General features: G+C 39.1%; 1 protein-coding gene across 7 annotated transcripts in view; it reads left to right on the top strand.

Annotated features, from left to right (window-relative positions):
• Mrtfb (myocardin related transcription factor B) overlaps positions 1-20,338 on the top strand; it is a 184,923-nt gene that overhangs the window by 104,699 nt on the left and 59,886 nt on the right. The window contains exon 1 of one of the 7 annotated variants that reach the window (XM_047532981.1): positions 9,729-10,037. The exons of the other annotated variants lie outside the window; for them this stretch is intronic. Within the exon in view, the coding sequence (XP_047388937.1) occupies positions 9,917-10,037 (121 nt within the window). The 5' untranslated portion in view covers positions 9,729-9,916. Of the gene's footprint in view, positions 1-9,728; positions 10,038-20,338 lie in introns of those variants that run through there. 7 annotated transcript variants of the gene reach the window in all.

Here is a 20,338-nt window from a genome sequence, read left to right as displayed (position 1 = left end):
TTCATCCCTGGGATGCAAGGTTGGTTCAACATACAGAAATCAATAAACATAATACATCACATCAATAGACTAAAAGACAAGAATCATACGGTTATTTCAATAGACACAGAAAAAGCATTTGACAAAATACAGCACTCTTCATGTTCAAAACACTAGAAAAAACTAGGGATAGTAGGAACATACCTCAACATTTTAAAAGCTATGTTAAGCCCATGGCCAACATCATTCTAAATGGAGAAAAGTTAAAAGTATTCCCCCTAAAAACTGGAACAAGACAGGGATGCCCTCTTTCACCACTTCTATTCAACATCAGTCTTGAAACTCTAGTCAGAGCAATCAGAAGAAAGACATTAAAGGGATTCAAATAGGAAAGAAGAATTCAAACTATCACTATTTGCCGACAACATGATTCTATATTTAGAAGATCCAAAAAAAATCCACCAGAAGACTTCTAATACTCATAAATGAATTCAACAAAGTAGCAGGATATAAAATCAGTACCCATAAATCAATGCATTTCTATACATAAGCAATGAATCTACTGCAAGAGAAATTAGGAAAACTATCCCATTCACAATAGCCTCAAAAAAATAAAATACTTGGGAATCAATCTAACAAAAGAGGTGAAAGACCTCTTTAATGAAAACTACAGAACACTAAAGAAAGAAATTGAAGAATACCTTAGAAGATGGAAAGATTTCCCATACTCCTGGATAGGCAGAGTTAATATTGTCAAAATGTCCATACTACCAAAAGTGTTACACAGATTTAATGCAATTCCTATTAAAATCCCAATGGCATTCTTCACAGAAATAGAAAAAGCAATCATGAAATTCATTTAGAAAAATAAGAGACCCAGAATAGCCAAGACGATTCTTAGCAAGAAGAGTGAAGCAGGAAGCATCACAATATCAGACCTCAAACTGTACTACAGAGCTATAGTAGCAAAAATGACATAGTATTGGCACCAAAATATACATGGAGAGCAATGGTACAAAATAGAAGACACAGAGACAAACCCATCTAAATATGATTAACTTATACTAGACAAAGGTGCCAAAAATACACATTGGAGAAAAGATAGCCTATTCCACAAAGAAAACTGGAAATCTATATGTAACAAAATGAAATTAAACCTCTCTCTCTCACCCTGTACAAATATCAACTCAAAGTGGATCAAAGACTTAGGCACTAAAACAGAGATCCTGAGCCTAATAGAAGAAAACATAAGCCCAAATCTTCATGTCAACTTAGGACCTGACTTCCTCACAAGACTCCTAATGTGCAAGAAGTAAAATTAGGAATCAATAAATTGGATGAATTCAAACTAAAAAGCTTCTTGGCAAAGGAAACAATAAGAGCCTGCAGATTGGGAGAAAATCTTTTACCACATACACCTCAGATAGAGCACTAGTCTCCAGGATATATAAAGAACTCAAAAAACTTAACACCAAAAAGCTAATAACCCAGTCAATAAATGGGCTAAGGAACTGAACAGATACTTCACAGAAGAAAAATGCAATTGATCAAAAAACATGTTCATCATCTCTTGCAGTTAGAGAAATGCAAATCAAAACTACTCCAAGATTTCAATTCACACCAGTCAGAATGGCAGTTATCAAGAATACAAGCAATAATAAGTGTTGGCAAGTTTGTGGGGAAAAAGGTACACTCATATATTGTTGGTGGAGCTAAAGATTGGTGTACCACTTTGGAAAGCAGTATAGAGATTCCTAAGAAAACTTGGAGTGGAACCACAGCATGCTGTTGTGGGGTGCAACTTAAGAACAATCCGATCACCACTGAGAAGTCCAAATTTGAGAGTCTTTATTAAGCTAGCTGGCTGACTGTCCCACACAATGCCCCAAAAATGGCTATTGAGAAAACAGCACCGACCACAGGATTGCAGGGGTTCTTATACCATAAATCAGTACATCAACCTTAAATGTCTGTTGCTCTGATTCAGAATTGCAAACTAATATCATGAAATCATCAGCAGAGGGGGAAGTGGGTCAAAACGACCCTACCTAGGTACAAACTAAAGAATGGTTACTAATATCCAAACAATCATTGTTGGCATCACTGTTCACATGGTGCATTGTTTAGGAGAAATAGGAATCAAAAAAAGAACAATTTTTCATCATGTAAGAGTTGTCATTTTGTCATTTTGTATTGCTAAACATGTCATGCTAAGTAACTGATGATGAGTACAGAGGCAGGGTGTTCCCATGGGAGAAGCTAAGCAACTGTTGATGGGTACAGAGGTGGGGCATTCCCATGGGAAAAACATTTCCTACGTGACATGGAGTCTCAGAGCAAAATGGAGTCTATTTAGTCATTGCCCAAATAGCCTGGCCTGTAACATTTTCATAACCCAAATCTGTCAGCCCATCACAATACTACAGTGATGTAGCCAAATCAAGGTTTATAGCAGCTCAATTCACAATAGCTAAACTATGGAACCAACATAGATGGCCTTCAACAGATGAATGGATAAAGAAAATGTGGTACATACACACAATGGAATATTATTCAGCTTTAAAGAAGAGTGAAATTATGACATTTGCAGATAAATGGATGGAACTAGAGAATATCATGCTAAGTGAAATAAGTCAATCCCAAAAAACCTAAGACTGAATGTTTCCTCTTATAAGTGCATGCTGATCCACAGTTGGGGGTGGGTAGGGAAGAATGAAGGAACTTGGTATTATGCAGAGGGCATATTATGAGGGGAGGGGTGGAAATGGGAAGGATGGTAGAATGAGACAGACATTATTACCCTGTATACGTGTATGAAAAAAATTTTTTAAATAAAAATAGATGGGAAAAAAAACCAAAACAAAAAATTTCATGAAAAGTGATTTGGAAAAAATTATATTTAAAAGGGTCAAGGAGCAATAATGTAAAAATGTTAGAGAAACATGATTGTAGATGGTTTCGTGTTACCACATGGCTAATCCCAAACATTGCACTGGTCATAACTTAGTGTTATGCCTTTTGTCTTTGGTGAGATTTTAGTCTTCTTAACTTTTTGTTCATCCCTCTTTGCTGACCGTTCAAAGCCCTAGTCATTTCATTCTCCCTTATGTTCTGTGACTCAGGAAGTCATCTCAGAATTTAAGGAAGACTGACCTGAAGGTAAATCTTTCATCTAGCTTGTTCTATTTATCTAACTATGAAGTTTAGAAATAGAGAAAGGATTTGAATGACTTTTTTAAGCCAAACGTGTATTCTGTCATTTCTTGATTACTCACCCTGATGAGTCCAGCAGGAGGAGACAGTCACCCTCAGGTCGACAGAACATTTCCATTAAGTGGTGCTGCTGGCCCCACAGAGTACATGCCTGTAAAATGTGTTCCTCTGCCCCATGCTGCTGTTGGCCCCATCCCATACAGTGTTCTCACCTTTCGGTCTGAGCAGAGGTCAATCAGCAAGCTATTAATTATAAAATTCTAATCCGAGAAAACCTTGCCATCATTGTGGTTCACATTTCCAGATAATAAAGCAAACCCAGGAGGGTGGAGCCACTGTGCCAGATGCATTGCATGTTCCGGGATGAGAGCTCATACGCACAGACCACAGGCCAGCCACGGAGCTTCTGCCCTCTCATAGTGTGTGGTTGTGCTATGATACTTAGCTGCAGAAATCACCAGTATCTTCGTTCAAAACCTCATTAGCTTGGAAATGTCAGAAAATTTTATCCCTTCATGAAACAGTGGTTTAAATGGGGGCTGATTTGTTAATCTGTTTACATCTAAAATATTGTATGTCCAATACATATTTTTAAAGTGAAGAAATACGTGTGTATATATATGTGTGTATGTGAATTTTTTTTTTAAGGGTCTCAGTAAGTTGCCTAGACGGGCCTCATACTTGAACTCCTCCTTCCTCAGACTCCTGAGTAGCTGGGATTACAGGCATGCCACTGCACAGTTTTATTGTTTTGTTTTGTTATTTTTAACTTGTAGGTGGACACAACACCCTTTATTTATTTATTAATTATTTTATGTGGTGCTGAGGATCAAACCCAGGGCCTCATACATGCTAGGCGAGTGTGCAACCACTGAGCCACAGCCACAGCCCTGCACACACGTTTAAACCATAAAAATGGAGGCCATTTAAGGCACAGACTTGATTTCAGCAATAGCACTGTTTAATTTCCTTTTAAAAATAATATTTTAAATTAACTAAAGGGTTTTATCATGCCCATTTAGTGATGATCTAAAGATATAGTATTTCACTGTAGTGTTTATGTTAAAAAGGAGAAAAATAAGGATCAAAAATATACATTTTCCTAAAAACAGTGTACCTTTAGAAGAAATTTTCAGGTATTGGCTTCACTAAGATTTTTCTCCCTAAACGCCATCCATCCTGTGAGGATTTTAAATATTTGGTTCAACCTGTGTGAAGAAAGCCATGGAGTTCACCTTCATTCACTCCAGCAAGTAGCTACTGAGGATCTGTGACAGAGCAACACAAGGTGGAAGTCGAAAGGAAAGGTCATCTTCTCTCAGTCTTGAGTCAGAAAAGCTGCGAGAGAAGTTTGCCTTGGTTCTTAGCCGTTCCTTTACATTCGTTTCTTTCAAATGCTTTGCTTTGGTAAAGCCTCAGTAATATACCCAGGTTCTTCCTTATTGGAGTGCAGCAACATCACAGCGAGAATCTTCTCATCAGTAGTTTTGTGAGCATACAGTAGCTCTGCCAAGTTTTTGTGTCGGTCCCTTGAGCCATGTTTGTTTGTGTTCTAATTCCCTGAAGCCTTTCTTGGATTGTTCCTACTCTGAGCCATAGTTTTCTCACGCTTATTAAATATCTGTGCTTGGGATGGTGGGAAAATTGACTTGATTTATGGCAATCTCTTTCGTATTAAATTAGCTCTTTGGAGTGTGCGTATACACACTGTAGAAGCAAGTTCATCATAGCAGAAGTGACTGTAACCACACATCTTGTGAAGTTCTCTTGGCAGTAGAGCCCGACGATAGTGAAGGTGCTGTAGCATACACAATAAGGAGCAAGGGCAAGCCTACTGGAAAGCAGTGTGTGTGACAGCTGTGGACTTCTCTTACTTAGAGGTAGTGCACAACTCCTTTCCTCCCTCATCCAAAACAAAAGACTGGGACTGAGCACGGCTGCTGCCCTGGGCGGATGGGAGGGTGGGCCAGGGAGAGGAGGCCCATGGCTGGCTACAGCAGTGGCAGGGGTGGGTGATGCAGGGCATCCATAAGTTGGGTGGCAGAGACCATGGGAGAGAAAATTCTCCCTGCAGGAAAAGACAGCCATGAATATAGAAATGAGAATGAGCTCATTTGGAATTGGAAGCACCAGAGTGAATTGTGGTTTTTGATATATATAAAAAGTCTGAATGTATATATTTAAATATGGGTGTATTTTATGTCTCCTAATATACAGAAATGTAAGCGTGTGTGTATATGTGTATACACACATATCAACTCACAGATACATTCCCCAGCTCCCTCTACAGAGGTGACCTGGGAACATTGACAGCCCTAATAGCAGCGAGCACACCTAGTCTTCAGACCTGTTTAAATGGGGCAGAAGTACAAGATAAGCCTGGAACATCTTGTGCCATAAAGTAAGAAAGTGCTCAAAGAATGATAGGGCCACGACAGTAAGAAACTGAGAGAGTCTCCACTGGCAAGATCTGGGATAATCTGAACATCTGAATAAATCATAATAGTAACAGTATAACACAGTGCATGAAGTAGGAAACCGTGAATGTATACTGATGTAAGTATGCAATTATAAACCAGGTATTCTTTTCTTACAGTTGAATGTGCCACTAATATAGATGGTGTATCCCAAGTTTACAATGGTGCCGATTCTTTAACTTTACAAAGGTACAGAAGTGATACACATTCAGCAGAAACCATTCTTGGAATTTGCATCCTTTCCTGGGCTAGCAGTGTGCAGTCTGATTCTCTCTTGTGATGCTGGGTGGTGGCAGCAGCGAGCCACTGCTCCCAGTCAACCCCAGGATCACCAGGGGAAACAGCCAGATCTCCACAGGGTGCTGTGTTGCTGACATATTTTACATTTATGTGTATTGTTAAATGCATGTTCGACTTAACAGTAAATTTTAGTTTCCAGTGGGTTATCAGGATGTAAGTTGAGGAGCATCTGTAAATGTGGAATGAATGGTAGCATTTTTGCTAGAGTACATCTCCTGACCCTAACATGAGAAGACACTAGGCAAACCCAAATTGTGGGTGATTCTATTAAACAACTGACTTGTAATCTTCAAAATGCAGGGAAAGATTGAGAAAACGAAATGGAAACAAACAGGGGGCTTGATAACTTGGTGCCCTTTGTGATCTTGGGTTGGATCCTTCTGCTGTAAAAGATGTTGTTGGGACAGTGGGAATTTGAATGGAGTTTTGGATCATTGGCAGTGATATATCCATTTTAGTTTCTTGATACCAGTGGTTATATTGTATCTCTGAAGGAGAATATCCTTGTTTTAGGATTTAAGTGCTGGCATTCCTTAAAGAGGTATCGTGTCAGAACCTAGTAACAGAATGTTCATAGGGAAAAGACTCTGTGATATTGAAATTACTTCAATTTTTTTCTGGAAAATGGTAAAGTAAATGTTCTTCCAGGCACCTTTACCATAGAGAATTTATTTCCTTTTGAAACTACAAAGACAAGACTTTAAGTATAAACCTACCATAGTTCAGTGTTTCCTTATTGGGATTATTGGGATTTTGGTACTTCTCAGATATAAAACAGTAAGCTTACAGGGGATCCATAAAAGAGAGAAAAATTTTTGAACACACTGAATACACACCTATACTACAGAACCAGTAAAAGTTTTAAAGTGGCACATGTAGTTGTGTATCTACTCAGGTTCATAGATTTGTGCCCTAAAGTCATTTGAGCATTTTTCAGGATTTAAGAGCAACATCCTGGAAAAGGGAATGTTTGAGCTTATTGTTTTTATTTTTCTTTTGCAAAGTAAGAATGTAGGCCCTGGAACCAAGCTGCCTGCTTTGGAATTCTGGCTACAACTTATAAGATATCTACCTCTGACAAAATATTTTATTTTTTTTCCCTCAGTTTTGAGGAAAATTGCAATAATAATGTTGAACTCACAAGTCTGTCAACAGGATAAATGAGAATAATATATAAAAGTACTTAGATTGTGACACATAGTAAACACTCTATAAAGTTAGTTATTATTTCATAAAAAGTTAAAATACTTTTGTTAAGTCATTCTGGTATGATTATGTTGGTTTTCTTTTCTCTTATCCTTAGGAAACCTTAAAGTTGTGGCTTCTGCTCAGAAATCTGTCCTAAAGATCAAACTGAAGTCTAGAAATGGAGCATAGTCTAAAAGTCAATAGGCAAGCTATAAGTGGTGGCACATGACTTCATCCCATTGACTCAGGAGGCTGAGGCAGGAGGATCACAAGTTTAAGGCCAGCCTCACCAACTTAGCAAGGTCCTCAGCAACTTAGCAAAACCCTGTCTCAAAAGTTTTTTTAAAAAACTAAAGGTTTGGGAGTATAGCTCAGTGGCAAAGTGCCCCTGGGTTAAATCCTCAGTACCAAAACAAACAAAAGAATAATAGATAATGCAATACAGTACAATGGACTTGGGCTTTGGAGAACTGAGACTGGTTAAATTCCAAGCCTGCCATTTACAGCCTTTATGGCATTGAACTTGGTCTGTAAATTGTCTACTATGTATACACAATCATGGTGATCATAAGGATTATTGGTAGTTAATTGAGATGATCTTCACAGAACATCTAATTGAGTGACCAACCTAAAGAATGTCCTCAAGCCGGGCATGTTAACACACATTTGTAATCCTGGCTTGGGAGGCCAAGCCAGCAGGAATCCAAGTTCAAAGCCAACCTCAGCAATTTAGCAAGACCCTGTCTCAAAATAAAATTAAAAAAAAAAAAATTTAAGAGGTTAGGGATGTAGCTCAGTGGTAAAGCACCCCTGAATTCAACCCCCAAAATAAATAAATAAATAAAGCCTGATGCTTCTGACTATCATAGGTCATAAGAAATTTAAGAGAGAAAAAAAAAAAAAGAATGTCCTTAAAAAGTGATTTAATACTGAAGGAGTAATTTCATTAGAAGAATACAAGCCTTAGGATCAGAGATATCAGCAGAAGGCTTGAGGGCGTGATTGAAGTGTGTGATAAGCTCCTTACTGTTCCTGTAGAAGTTCAGGCTTCCCTGGATGGGTTTAAGTTGCTTCAGAGGGAGTTTGCATTGACAAGAAGCATGTCATGTTGCGTAATGCCATTCGAAAGAGATGCAGGAGAAGGATAGACAGCAATCTTTCTAGAACAGTGTGGGTTTAACACACTAGCCTTGGAGCGAGAGACAAAGGACAGCCCCATCTGTGTGAAAACTGTATTGATTTTCTTGGCTTTATAGATGTGACGCTTTATCCCACAGGAGGGTCATGTCAGCTTCATAATTAAAATGTATTTGAACATTTTCTTTTAAAGAGAAAATGTGCTTCCTATAGAGAATATTTGTTCGTCTCACATTAGTGGCTTTTGTCCATTGGTCTAGGACATCTTTAGGACTCCAGTTTTATTATCTGTTTTCCTGTCACACTTCCTCTGCCTTAATTCACTCACTTAGTTATGCCATGAGTCGAAGACTCCTGATAGTTCAAGGCATTCTACTGAATACTAGTTCTAAAAAATTGAACAAAAAGAACCCCTCATGGAACAGGATTCAGAGTATGCTGCTGTTCTGACCTCTGGTGGGTTTTATGGGAGCTCTCTGAAAAGGTGCATACTTTGAACCATTTTTAAAAACCATATCATTTTGGCTACAGATACATGCGTGGTGTATATGGAAACAGGCTTGTCTCCACATTCCCTGGACTTTCTATACATAGAGATTTCTTCCAGCAGCAGTCCTTATACTCCGTGCACAGAAGCGTGTGACTTGCGGGAAAGGTACCCGATGTCCATAGTTCCCATGAAATTAAACTTGGACTGAAGGCTGACTGAATCTGTTATGAAATAGAAGCTGTTCGCTGTCGTTGCTTTTAATACACAGGAGGAGATTTTTCCTTTTAAAAAAAACTCATGGCAATGTTAACTCTCTCAGCCGACTAGTGGCACAAAGCAAAACTGCTACTCGGATCTGAATCACGAAAGGAAGAAAACTGCAATTACAGAACGTTTCCCTTTTACAAAGAGCAGTGGCTCTGCCAGGGAGAGCCCTGTGTAGCGAACAGCACACCACAAAAGAACTTCAGTAGCGAAATGACTGACTTTCCATCCAGCTATGTTAGTAGCATGTTTACTCAGTGTGTGCCTCTGCTGAGATAAGACCTGCCTTTTCAGATGTCTCGGCCTGCCGTTTGTTTAGCTAGAGAACTTAATGAGCAATGAATGTGCTCGGCTGGCCGCTATAAAGTATTTCCACAGCCTGCGGCTGTGTTTATGAAGAGACCAAGAAAGACCACAGGCAGCAATTTGTCTTCTTAGGTATCAGCATAGTCTTCTCTTTTAACAACTAGAGGATTTATTTTTAACTGCTTGACTCAGTGTTTGTCAGATGATTCGGACCATCAAACTGCAGATTGAAGCACCCAGCGCGGGGGAAGCTGGAATGGCAAGGGGAAGGGGGCTGGCTGGGAAAAGGGGTGGGATTTCAGAATCGTGCCTCACAGGCTCTGCCTCCCGACGTGGGAGAGAGTTAAGGGCTTCCAGCAGCATGAGTGTGTTTGCAGGTCAAGCTGGGAACTTGAGGGTAATGGCTGCCTTCAGCTACTTAAAGACATAGTTGCCCAGCCATTGGGGTATTGTGAAGAGCAACCAAGGACTAGGGGCCAGAGTATTCTGAGCACCACTCTGCTATCCTGCAAACCGAGCCTTTCTCCTGCTGGATGTTGCCTGTCTTCGGAAGCCTCTCACCATGATCGATAGCTCCAAGAAGCAGCAACAGGGTTTCCCAGAGATTTTAACTGCCGGGGATTTCGAACCTTTAAAAGAAAAGGAATGCCTTGAGGGGAGCAACCAGAAAAGTCTCAAGGAAGGTCAGTCTGTTTGTGGACAGGGGCAGGATGGCCAGATTTCCATTCCCATCTACAGACGAGCTTGTCTGTCTGCTTGCTATCCGTGTGCCTGCTCTCTGTTCACCGGTAGCCTTACGTGGTCCAAGTTCTGTGCAGTGAAAGCTTAATGCTCTTACTAAAGATTCATTAGCTGATAGTACTCTAGGGATTTTGCAGTGATTGATAGTAAGGGTACTTACTTAATTTCAGCAAAATCTTTGCAGGTTCTTTTGCATATTTTCTGATTTTTTTTTCCCATTTCCTCCCCCACCCTCGTGGTTTTTTGGAGAGGACATTTCCTTTTCAGTATTAGGCAAAACACTGCTTGTTTTAGGTTTACAAACACATAATTCCAAGAAAATTCATTTTCCCCAATTAACATGATGCTTTATTGTCTGAAGCCAATAAGGTAGCTAGCTCTTTCTGAATTTAAATCCTAAAACGATGAATTATTTGATTATGATGTGCATTGCATCATTTTGTTTTAGGAAGCACATTGCATAGTTTTGGGGTTTGTTTATTTTAACAAAGCAATCAAAGAATAAGCTTGAGAGTACTGTCAGTTATTCTTGTTAGTGACCACTGCTAACACAGGTACCTCACTGACTGATTTTTTAAAATGGCCAAAGGTTTGGCTTTGCTGTTCCCTGTCCTGATTATACTGAAGTGTGGCAAGCCCAGTGCAGTCTGCTTTACTGTAGCATCCAGAGATCTAGGGCTATGGTTTAAGAAATTTGAGGTCTGCAGAAAGTAAGTTCTTCCTAAATTTGAGATATGAGGGCCACCCCTCCCAATTTAATATGAAAATTGGTTTTCTCATCCTCTCTGGGAGAAAAACCTCCATGCTAACCCTTTTTTATGCTTCCAGCTCCAACAGCCACCCTTTGCCTCCCCTCTGTCTCCTGCTCATCTTATATAGAGACACAGAGTACAAATGTAGTTTGTCAGCCTAAGTCGCTCTTTGAGCTTCTTCCAAAAGCTTATATCTCCTTTTATTTCTCTGAGACATTTACAGTATGTGAATGTGATGACAGAGTATTACAGACTTAAAAGATAAGAAGAAACAATAGCTGGACTTGCGGGGGGTTGAACTACTTACGGGTATGGGTAGAAAAAACACCTAGATCGAAACAAATGACACACGATAAAGTATAAATAGCTGTTGTAAAAACTGAACAATGGGTTGCCTCTGCTTGCGCACAGCATGCAGTTATTGTACATTCTTATAAAACTCAATGCTGGTCAGATTTTTAGGACACATTTCAGGAGATTCATGGAAAGGAACTTAAAAATTTTAAAACATTAAAAAGTTTAAGGATTATCTATGTATCACTTAAGTCAAGTTTAAGCACTGAGCTCCTATTAATAGTTTTTGTGCCACTTGAAAATTCAACAAAGTAGAGGAAAATGGAATAGGAGCAATAAAAAGATATCACAAAGCCAAGTGTGATTAAGGAGCTTAGAAAACAAGGATTAAAAGTAAAAAGACAGGGAATGGGGGTGTAGCTCAGTGGTAGGGTGTGTACAACGCCCTAGGTTCGGTCCCTAGAGTGATGATGGATGGATGGATGGATGGATGGATGGATGGATGGATGGATGGATAGATGGATAGATGGATAAAAACAAAGTAGGAGTCAATAGCCAAGTAGAGTCACGATGGTTACATAATGTATGGAGTCTTCCTGACAATTCTGGGATTTATACAGGAGCAGTAGTATAATGTTGACTGAGTAAAAGAACATGGACTGAGGGAGAGGTCCTCAGGTTCAGATCTCAACACATTGCTTACTAGTTTTGTGGCCCTGAACAGGTTCACTGCTCTGAACCTTAGTTTCCTCAATTTTACAATGAGGATAAACAATACAACTTTCTACTGTTTTTATGAGATATCAGGTGTAATGTCAGTTTCTCATGCCCCTTCTTACTTTATTTTAATCCTTTGTTACTCCTTTCTTCTATTTAAAATTTAAAATCTGGCATAGATCTTTAAAGTAGAAAAGTAGTCTGTATATATTACTGTCTGGTAAATTCATAGGTGTAAAGAGGTAGAAGAAGAACTTCCATGTTTAAAACACTCCACAGAAATGATGGGATCGTAAAATTAATCTATCTCCCAGTTTTCACTGAATGGGATTTTGATTACTTACTATCTTAACGATCATATTTCTGCTTATTTTCTGCAAAATAATAGTAAAATAATACAAATTCATATCAAGGGTTATCTGCTAACTCAGAAATTTTGTGGAAAGCTTCTTTTTTATTGGGAGTCATTTGAAAATGACTTTGTTCCCCCTGAAAAACTGAACTTCTGAAATTCAATGTGTCACAGTTACTGCCTGCAAATTGACAACCAATGGTCAGTTTAGCAAATTGGCAGACAATAATCAGGAGAAGCACCTGGGCAGCTTTGTCTACTTTTAGGTATTGGGTTATACATCAGTTGTATTAATCTCTGAAAGGTGATTGATATGATATGACAACAGTTGTTCAAAGACCTCTAATTGGTTTCAAAATGCCCTGGAGTTTAATTATGCTGTTTTGTCAAATGAGACAAATATACAAGCGACTATTAATACTGCCTCATAGTTTATGCCTTGTTTGTTAAGGGACACTTATTAAAAGTGTTAGATTTCACATTAGTACTCTTCTGTTTTCCACTCATTGTTAACAAGCTGGTTTTTGTTTGAAAACAACCTCTAGAATTTTTTTAAATGTTTGAATTTTAAGTTTCTCAATAATAAAGGAAGAATAAATGTTAGTTTGATTCTAATCACATAGACACCAGTTTGGTCTCTGGTGTTGTCAACTTATGACTCTAAGGGACTGGAAGTCCCTTAAGTGCTTGCTGATGTTGATATATTTTCAAATTCCATAACTGTTGACAGTGCTAATTGAGATTATTATGGGGTGGGGGACAGAAACGGACTTTGTAAGAAATAATCATAGGAGTCAAGAATTTATGTAATATCTTAACAAGAAAATGTAGTAACACATTTTGAAATATTAAAAGGAAAGAAGGGTTTTGTTTGCCTTTGTGGTGCTGAGAATCGAACACAGGGCCTCTGGCATGCTGGGCCAGCGCTCTGCCACCGAGACACACCATCAGCCTGAAGGCGAGGTCCTAAGGGCACCACCTAGGAACAAAGTGTTGTCATCACAAGCCAGGGAATCCTTTGGACAGTCAAGCACCTCACCTCACAGTTTTGTTAATGTGTACGTGGCCTTCTCGGTAAATATCAACCACTTGTGTAGTTGGAAAACTTTAATTTTTCTTCCACGTGAGAATAGCAAGAACAGTCATACATTCCCCTGAACAAATTCAAAATAGCACAGTCTCTTTAAACTAGTTTCTTTTGTCAAAAGCAGCAATAGGAAATCTCAACTTCTAACTTGTCTACAAAACACTATGAACATTTTTTAATTATGCTGAACACATGAGATTTAAATTTAATTTCTAGATCTACAACCAAGAAGGATATTACAAATCACTCTGACTTAACAACAAAAATTGAAAATTATGAAATAAATTATGAAATAAATCAAATAAATCGAGATGTTTGATTCAGATAAACATTTTAATATGTCATTTTGGGGAGAAATAAATTGTAATTCCATTGCTACGAGTTAGTTACATTCCATGTTTATCAAAGGCAAATGAATATAAAAAGGAAAAATTGATATTCCATATAAAGAGCTCTCTGTCATTGAAAATAAGTTACCACAGAAGGAAAATTGGCTTGTGTATTAATTACTTGGGCTTAAAGGGCTCTAACAACCCCAGAATGCAATGTTTTAACCACTCAAACTGCAGTTCTTGCTCAGAACACACTCATGTGGGTTAAATACTGTGTCTTAGGCAACTGTCCTCCAAGAAGTGACTCGGAGGTCTGGGCTCCTTTGATCGTATGCCTCAGCCACAGCACTGGGTGGCAAGGAAGAGGTATAGATTTGGGGAACCACTTTCTTGATTTTGCCAGAATGGTTAAGAATAGCTGAGATGAAGCATTTAAAAGTTTGTGGTAGGTTGCCCAGGAAACATGAAGTAATTCAACATGTTGTACTGGGACATATCTATAGTAGATTTATTTAGAAGCAAATGAACATTTGTCTGACATGTTTTGCATGATCCTAGTAGTATAAGTTATAGTAGTCGTATAGGAATATAGATTAAATATCTTTGCCAAAGAACCAAAACTTTGAAGTGATGGAAATGAACTTATACACAATTCTACCTTTGATGTCCATTAACCACAGAAAGGTATTTAAATTTAAAATAATTGAAATGAAACCAGGTATGGTGGCATGCACCTGTAGTCCTAGCTGCTCCTCTGAAGCAAGAGGATCGTTTGAGACCACCCTGGGAAACTTAATGAGACCTGTCTCAAAAAACAAAACAAATGAATTAAATAATTAAAATTAGAAAAAAAAAAAAATGTAAATCCTGCCCCCTCAGTCCATTTGCCAGCCGGTAGCTCCATGAGCTGCTGCCGTCGAAGGCTTCTGTCACCGAGTGTTCCCCTGAATAAGGCTGCTCTAGGCTTTTCTCCTGTCACCTAGCTTTGCAGGCCCAAAGTCTTAAAACTCAGTTCCTGTGCCATTTCCTAAGACTGTTACTTGATCTCATCATCTGAAAATACTTTATTCTCCCCTTTATGTCCCCGCAAATTTTATCAGAGTCTTTTTCTAGCGTTTCCTCGTAGTCCGTTGTGATACATGTCTCTACTGTCTTCACTACTGAACCATAATGTTTCTTGGGGATGCAATTTTTATTCCTCATTCCCAAGGTCTTGCCTCTCACAAACATGTTGTTGTTATAATGCAACAAATATTTAAAGAGTATTATGCCTCTCACTGCCTTCTTAAACTGGATATAATGATTTGAGCTATTACCTTCCAGTATATTAATTCGATTGTAAGTTAATGGCTTAGCCAGAATGTCAGGCATTGCTGAGATGTGTAAGATGGCTCACCTGCTCGCAGACTGAGCCCGAGACCATTGCTGGACTGCTAGATAGAACTGATACTTGGTGTTTGATTTTTGTCATCTCCCACTTCCTGCTGCTCTCCTTTTCCTAATATGCTGCTTCTGACATCTTTAAAATCGACGACCAAAATATAATAAAGGAATTGATTCCACTAAAATTTATTAGACCACAGTGGAGAAGCAGACAAACAGGCAACAATAACAAAATAGTGTTACAAAGTCTTCTATAAGTAAAGGATGTGAATTTTGCAACATCTGTTTAAATTTTTCTGGGGATTTTTACTTCTTTTTTTCTGCCAGTATTCTACAAGTACCATACAGTGGGTTACCACTAAATTAGTGTTTTAAAAAAGAAAATTTGGAAAGACAGGAGATGTGGTGTTTATATATATATATATATATATATATTTTTTTTTTTTTGAGGTGTTGGTGTTGGGGATTGAACCCGGGGCCTTGTGCTTGCAAGGCAAGCACTCTACCAACTGAACTACTTCCCCAGCCCCCTGTGGTGTTTATATTCAGATAATATACAGGTAGAATGAAGAAGTGAAAGAGCCCCCCTCCCCAGACTTGATTACCTTTGACACGAAATCGTATAGTTTAATTTTTATTGGGAATAATTTCATTGAGCAGAAATGTTTCACATAGCCCCATGATGGATGTTGTGAGCTACTACTGCATTCCAGGAGCTCAGAGCCCAAAGAGAGAAACTACATAGAAGTTACACATGCACGCACGCATGCATGCACGCACATGCACAGGAAAGAAACAACAGAAGAAAGCTGTATGCTTTGGTACAGATGAGCAAAGGATGGACCTCTCTCCTTTCCTGCACAGTTGTCTACCACCCTAATGTCACCCGTTGCCCTCTTATTTCTTCCCAGCAAACATACTTGTCGGGGCTTTCCCATCTCTGTCCAACCAACACTCATGCTGGTACCCTTGGCACTTTTCTTAGCCTGTTCCTCGTGGCCTGTCACCAGACCTGTCTGATCTTCCTCAGCGGTACTTCACCTCTCCACTCACAGCTTCACTGGGCAACACCTGGTCCAGCCCCCTTCCTCAAACAGGCCCTTGGCAGGAATCTGCTGATTTCTCTCCCCCATCCCTGCAGTCCTGCCGCTTTGGTCCAGCACCCTCCAGGGATACAAGGCAGTCATCCTGAAATGTAGGCTTGCTCTGTCGTTGCCATTTGTTTGGAATAAAATCTGAAACCCGGGGGTGAAAGACCCTGCTGGTCTCCAGGACTTCCCTCCACTTTCCCTCTGGCACTGGTCTTTCAGAACGACTCTCCTGCAGCGCTGCAGCTCAACCTTCATTTCACTGCAGGCGCCACCTCCTCACAGAGGCCTCTCTACCAGCGCCCTTCCTCAAACTCACATGGATCCTCTTAGTCCTCGTAAGCATCCATCACGATCATTTTATAAGGTCTTCACCTCTCTTCCAGACTGCAGGGTCTCTGAGGAAAGAGCTGAGTGTGTTTTGTTCTCTGTGTTCAGAGCTCATAGCCCAGTGCCTGTGGTTCTCCCTCAGTGAATTCTGTTTCAGAGGAGTGCACTGTCCCCAGTGGTGGCTTATCAGGAACATGCTCATGGGTTGCTGTAGTTACCCTGATTCCATCTTTCAAAGGAGAGGGGTGCTTCAGAATTGCCACTTAACCCCCCGTTAAAGTCTGTGAGCAGTATTGGGATAGGCATTAAGTGCTACTTTATCATATTTGTCCCTCCACGGTAATGTGGTACACTATCATGACACTATTCTACTTTCATGACAAAAGCTTTCAGAAAAATACAGATGAAGCTTGAAGCATTCCATTTTCAATTATTTCCTAATGATAGCTTTATCAGGGCTTTTTTAAAATAGCCTTTTTACGTGGTGAAGAGTATACGCTTAGAACTTCCTAGTTATCTTAGTCTGCTCAGGCTGCCATAAGAGAATACCATAGACTATGTGGCTTAAATGACAGGACTTAGCTTTTTTCCACATTTCAGAAGCCTGGAAAATGGGGTAGGGTTCATTTTCTTGTGAGGGCCCTCCTCTTGGCCTATAGCTTTGCTGTGTGTTCAGGTGGCATTTCCATGGTGAGTGCACAGGGAGAGAAAGGAAGAAAGCAAGCTCTGTTTCTTTTCACAAGGATGCTAATCCTATGGACTAGGGTTCTGCCCTCATGACCTCATTTAACTTTATATGTAAAGGCCCTGTTTCCAAATAAAGTTACACTGGGGTCAGGGCTTCAACATATGAATTTGAGAGGGACACAGTTGAGTATGTAACACCAGTGAATTTTTATTGGCACATACAACTTTTTCTATTGGAATTGTAATGTGTAGGATTTATTTTTATATAGGGTCAGTATGATTAAAAGCACTCTTGAGGTTGTTTGATACCATGGCCAAGACTTAATAGAGTAGTGGGACATATTTCTTTTTGTTTACTAAAATTAATTTTGTAGGAAAAAATGCCTTATTGAAGCAGTGCACTTTCCTAATTCTGGTTCTGCTTCTCACTAATTGTGTAGTGTTGAATGAGTGCTTAATTTCTTTGTAAAAATAAATATGGGTACCAACCTTGCGAGGTTTCTAGAAAGGTGAGATGAGGGCTTACACATAAAGTTCCTGGGATGATGCCTGACACGGGTAGGCCCTCCTACATGTGAAGACTCTGTTTGCTTTACCTAGCCGTCCTTTCCAGGCTGGGGCAAAGTTGGACCGATTTCTAGGATGCTGAAGCAGAACACAGAGAGGGCCATTTCTGAGGAGGTGCAGTGTCCAGTCTCTGCCTGTTGGTTACTATGAATCATTGCTTGTCTACAAGCATAGAAGCTGTGAGTTCCGACGTGCATCTTCACTGCCTAGAGTTATACTTTTTCTTATTTATTTGAACAGAAAAAGTGAAGTCAATAGATTGTCTATGTTGGAGTCTAAACACCAAAACCACGCAAACAGCAGTCTTTTTGCACATACTACTTTACAAAACATGCTATTGCAATACCTGAACAACGATTGACTGTTGTGTGTGGCAAGGGATAACTGGGTGACCCTCTAGGCTCTGCATAACTGCTTGGTTCATTGTCATCTGGATCATCATGCGCAGTTGCTGTGATGTTAAGATCACACAAACTGTGATAGATTTCAGATGTCTTTATGTTTGGTGTGCACCTTGCTCTTATGTATATAGATATGTATATATGAATGCATATATGTGAAAGTGTGTTACCCACATGAAAAGAGAGAGAGTATGCATGTATGAGCCTGTCACTTAAAAGAAAAACCAAAATACTGAGCCTGTATCAAGTGGCCTCAGTACAGCAGTAGGTACTTACTTTTCTGGGGGGAAACAATACTCCCCTGTTTTTTCTCTTTCTTTGTTAATTGTTCTTTTGTTCTTAGAACCCACCTTAGGAATTTCCATTAAGAAATTACAGGATCTTTTAGACATGTACATTTCGCCATTACAGAATGATTAGGAAACAGCTTTAACCCCAGGCACCTCTGCCTAGAGCTCTGCACTGATTCTAATGCAGTGATAGAATGTAGAATTTTTATTGCCTCCCAAATAAGAAAAATAAGCATTAACTTCTTTTGGAACAATATAGTTAAGAAATCTAGAGGTTCTGATATGGAACACATGATTCTTCATGTTTAATATTATTTTAAAAAAATAATAATTTTAACCTCTTAGCATTGCCATAGATCAGGCAGTTAAGTGGATGCTTTTGCTCTTGTAGTGTGTTATTTGTGTTGCATTTCCATCGATGCCACTGTGCACTTTATTTTTACTACTTCTGAACCAAATGAGATTTTTTTTTTTATACTTGGCCATTCTATACCAGGCCCCAGGCTTAATATCACATTGTCATACCACGAGAAGCATATTTTAAATTCATTACAACTTTTGACAGAAAGGAGAAGGAAATCTGTGTGAAGGTATGATCAGTTTAGAGAAACATGCCCCATTTTTAGCAGTCTGTTTCCATGGCAACAGAAGCAACAGCCAACCAGAGAGTTATCAGAGCTCCTGTAAATTTCCAAGCTGAGTGTTGAAAACATTGTCTTCCTAAGCTCATGCTGCAAAGTAATGCAGGAAACCTACAGTGGGGTCGCCTGGAATAACGGCAGCTCTGTTAGCATTTTAGTTTTTCCTTCAGTTTTGTTCTTTAATTTCTAACAGAGGTAAATGCTGCATTCTGGATTGTAGGACCTCCTCACAGACAAGGGACTATGGTTTAGAATTCTGCAGTCATCCCACCTTCATGTGCTTCTTGAGGATGTAGTAGATATGGTCTTACATTGAAATGAGAGCCAGTATTTCCTACTTAGTCTAAGGACCAACTTTTTTCAAACAGTACTCAGCACAGTATTTTTAGTTAACTTAAATGTTTTTCCTTTTTAATCAGAAAATAGTCATAATATAAAAATTCCTGATACAAGGGCTGAGGATATAGTTCATGGCAGAGTGCTTGCCTAGCATGCCTGAGGCCCTGAGTTCAAACCCCAGCACTGCAAAAAAAAAAAAAAAATTCTGATTCAATTGCTGTCTGCTCTTTATAGTGTCTGAGCTTTAGACTTACGTGCACACTGTGTACTTCTACTGCTGTTTCAGACAGGAAGTGGCGACAGAAGTCTGCTTAATCAGTGCAGATGGCACAGCTCTTACAGGACACCCCACTGTTTTATTTCTGGCCTCTTGGCATTCCATTTTTAAAAATTACTTGAAGAACCTTATTTTATAGTAGGCAAATTAGTCCCCTGAAAATATAACCAAAAATCTATGGTCTTTGGTTGCTCCTTTTTAGCATCATTAGAGTGCTTAACTCTGTCTTTAATGTAGCATGAATTACACATTAATTTTAAGTGATGATGAAAAGAAGTTAGTATCGACCACCTTTTCATGTTCGTCTTCTTTACCCATAGCTTCTCCTATATAGTCTTCTTTTACCCTTCAAAACTGCATAATTATATTTTGTCTTCAGTTCCTATTATTAACATTAATTCAAAAGTAGCCTCAGACCCCAAATTCACACAGTGAAATAAAAGAAACAGTGTTGGTTTGTCCCGTGATAATTACTTGCCCGTGGAAAATCCTTTTGGTAATTTGTTCCAAAATGTGGACCAGTATTCTCTTAGAAAACTGTAACTCTGTAATGTATACTCTAACTATACCATGTGAAATGAAGTAAAGCATGTATTTTAAAACTTCTGTATGTAGTGAGCACTGTGAAAGATGCTAGAAAAGTAAAGATAGGTTCTATTTCTAGGGAAGACGAGGGGAAAAGTATAACCTAGATGGGGAATATAGA

This window comes from Sciurus carolinensis, chromosome 18, assembly GCF_902686445.1.
Source record: "Sciurus carolinensis chromosome 18, mSciCar1.2, whole genome shotgun sequence".
In the NCBI taxonomy this organism is placed as follows: Eukaryota; Metazoa; Chordata; class Mammalia; order Rodentia; family Sciuridae; genus Sciurus; species Sciurus carolinensis.
The sequence above is the reverse complement of the archived record's forward strand: the minus strand, read 5'-3'. Positions and strand labels throughout refer to the sequence as shown.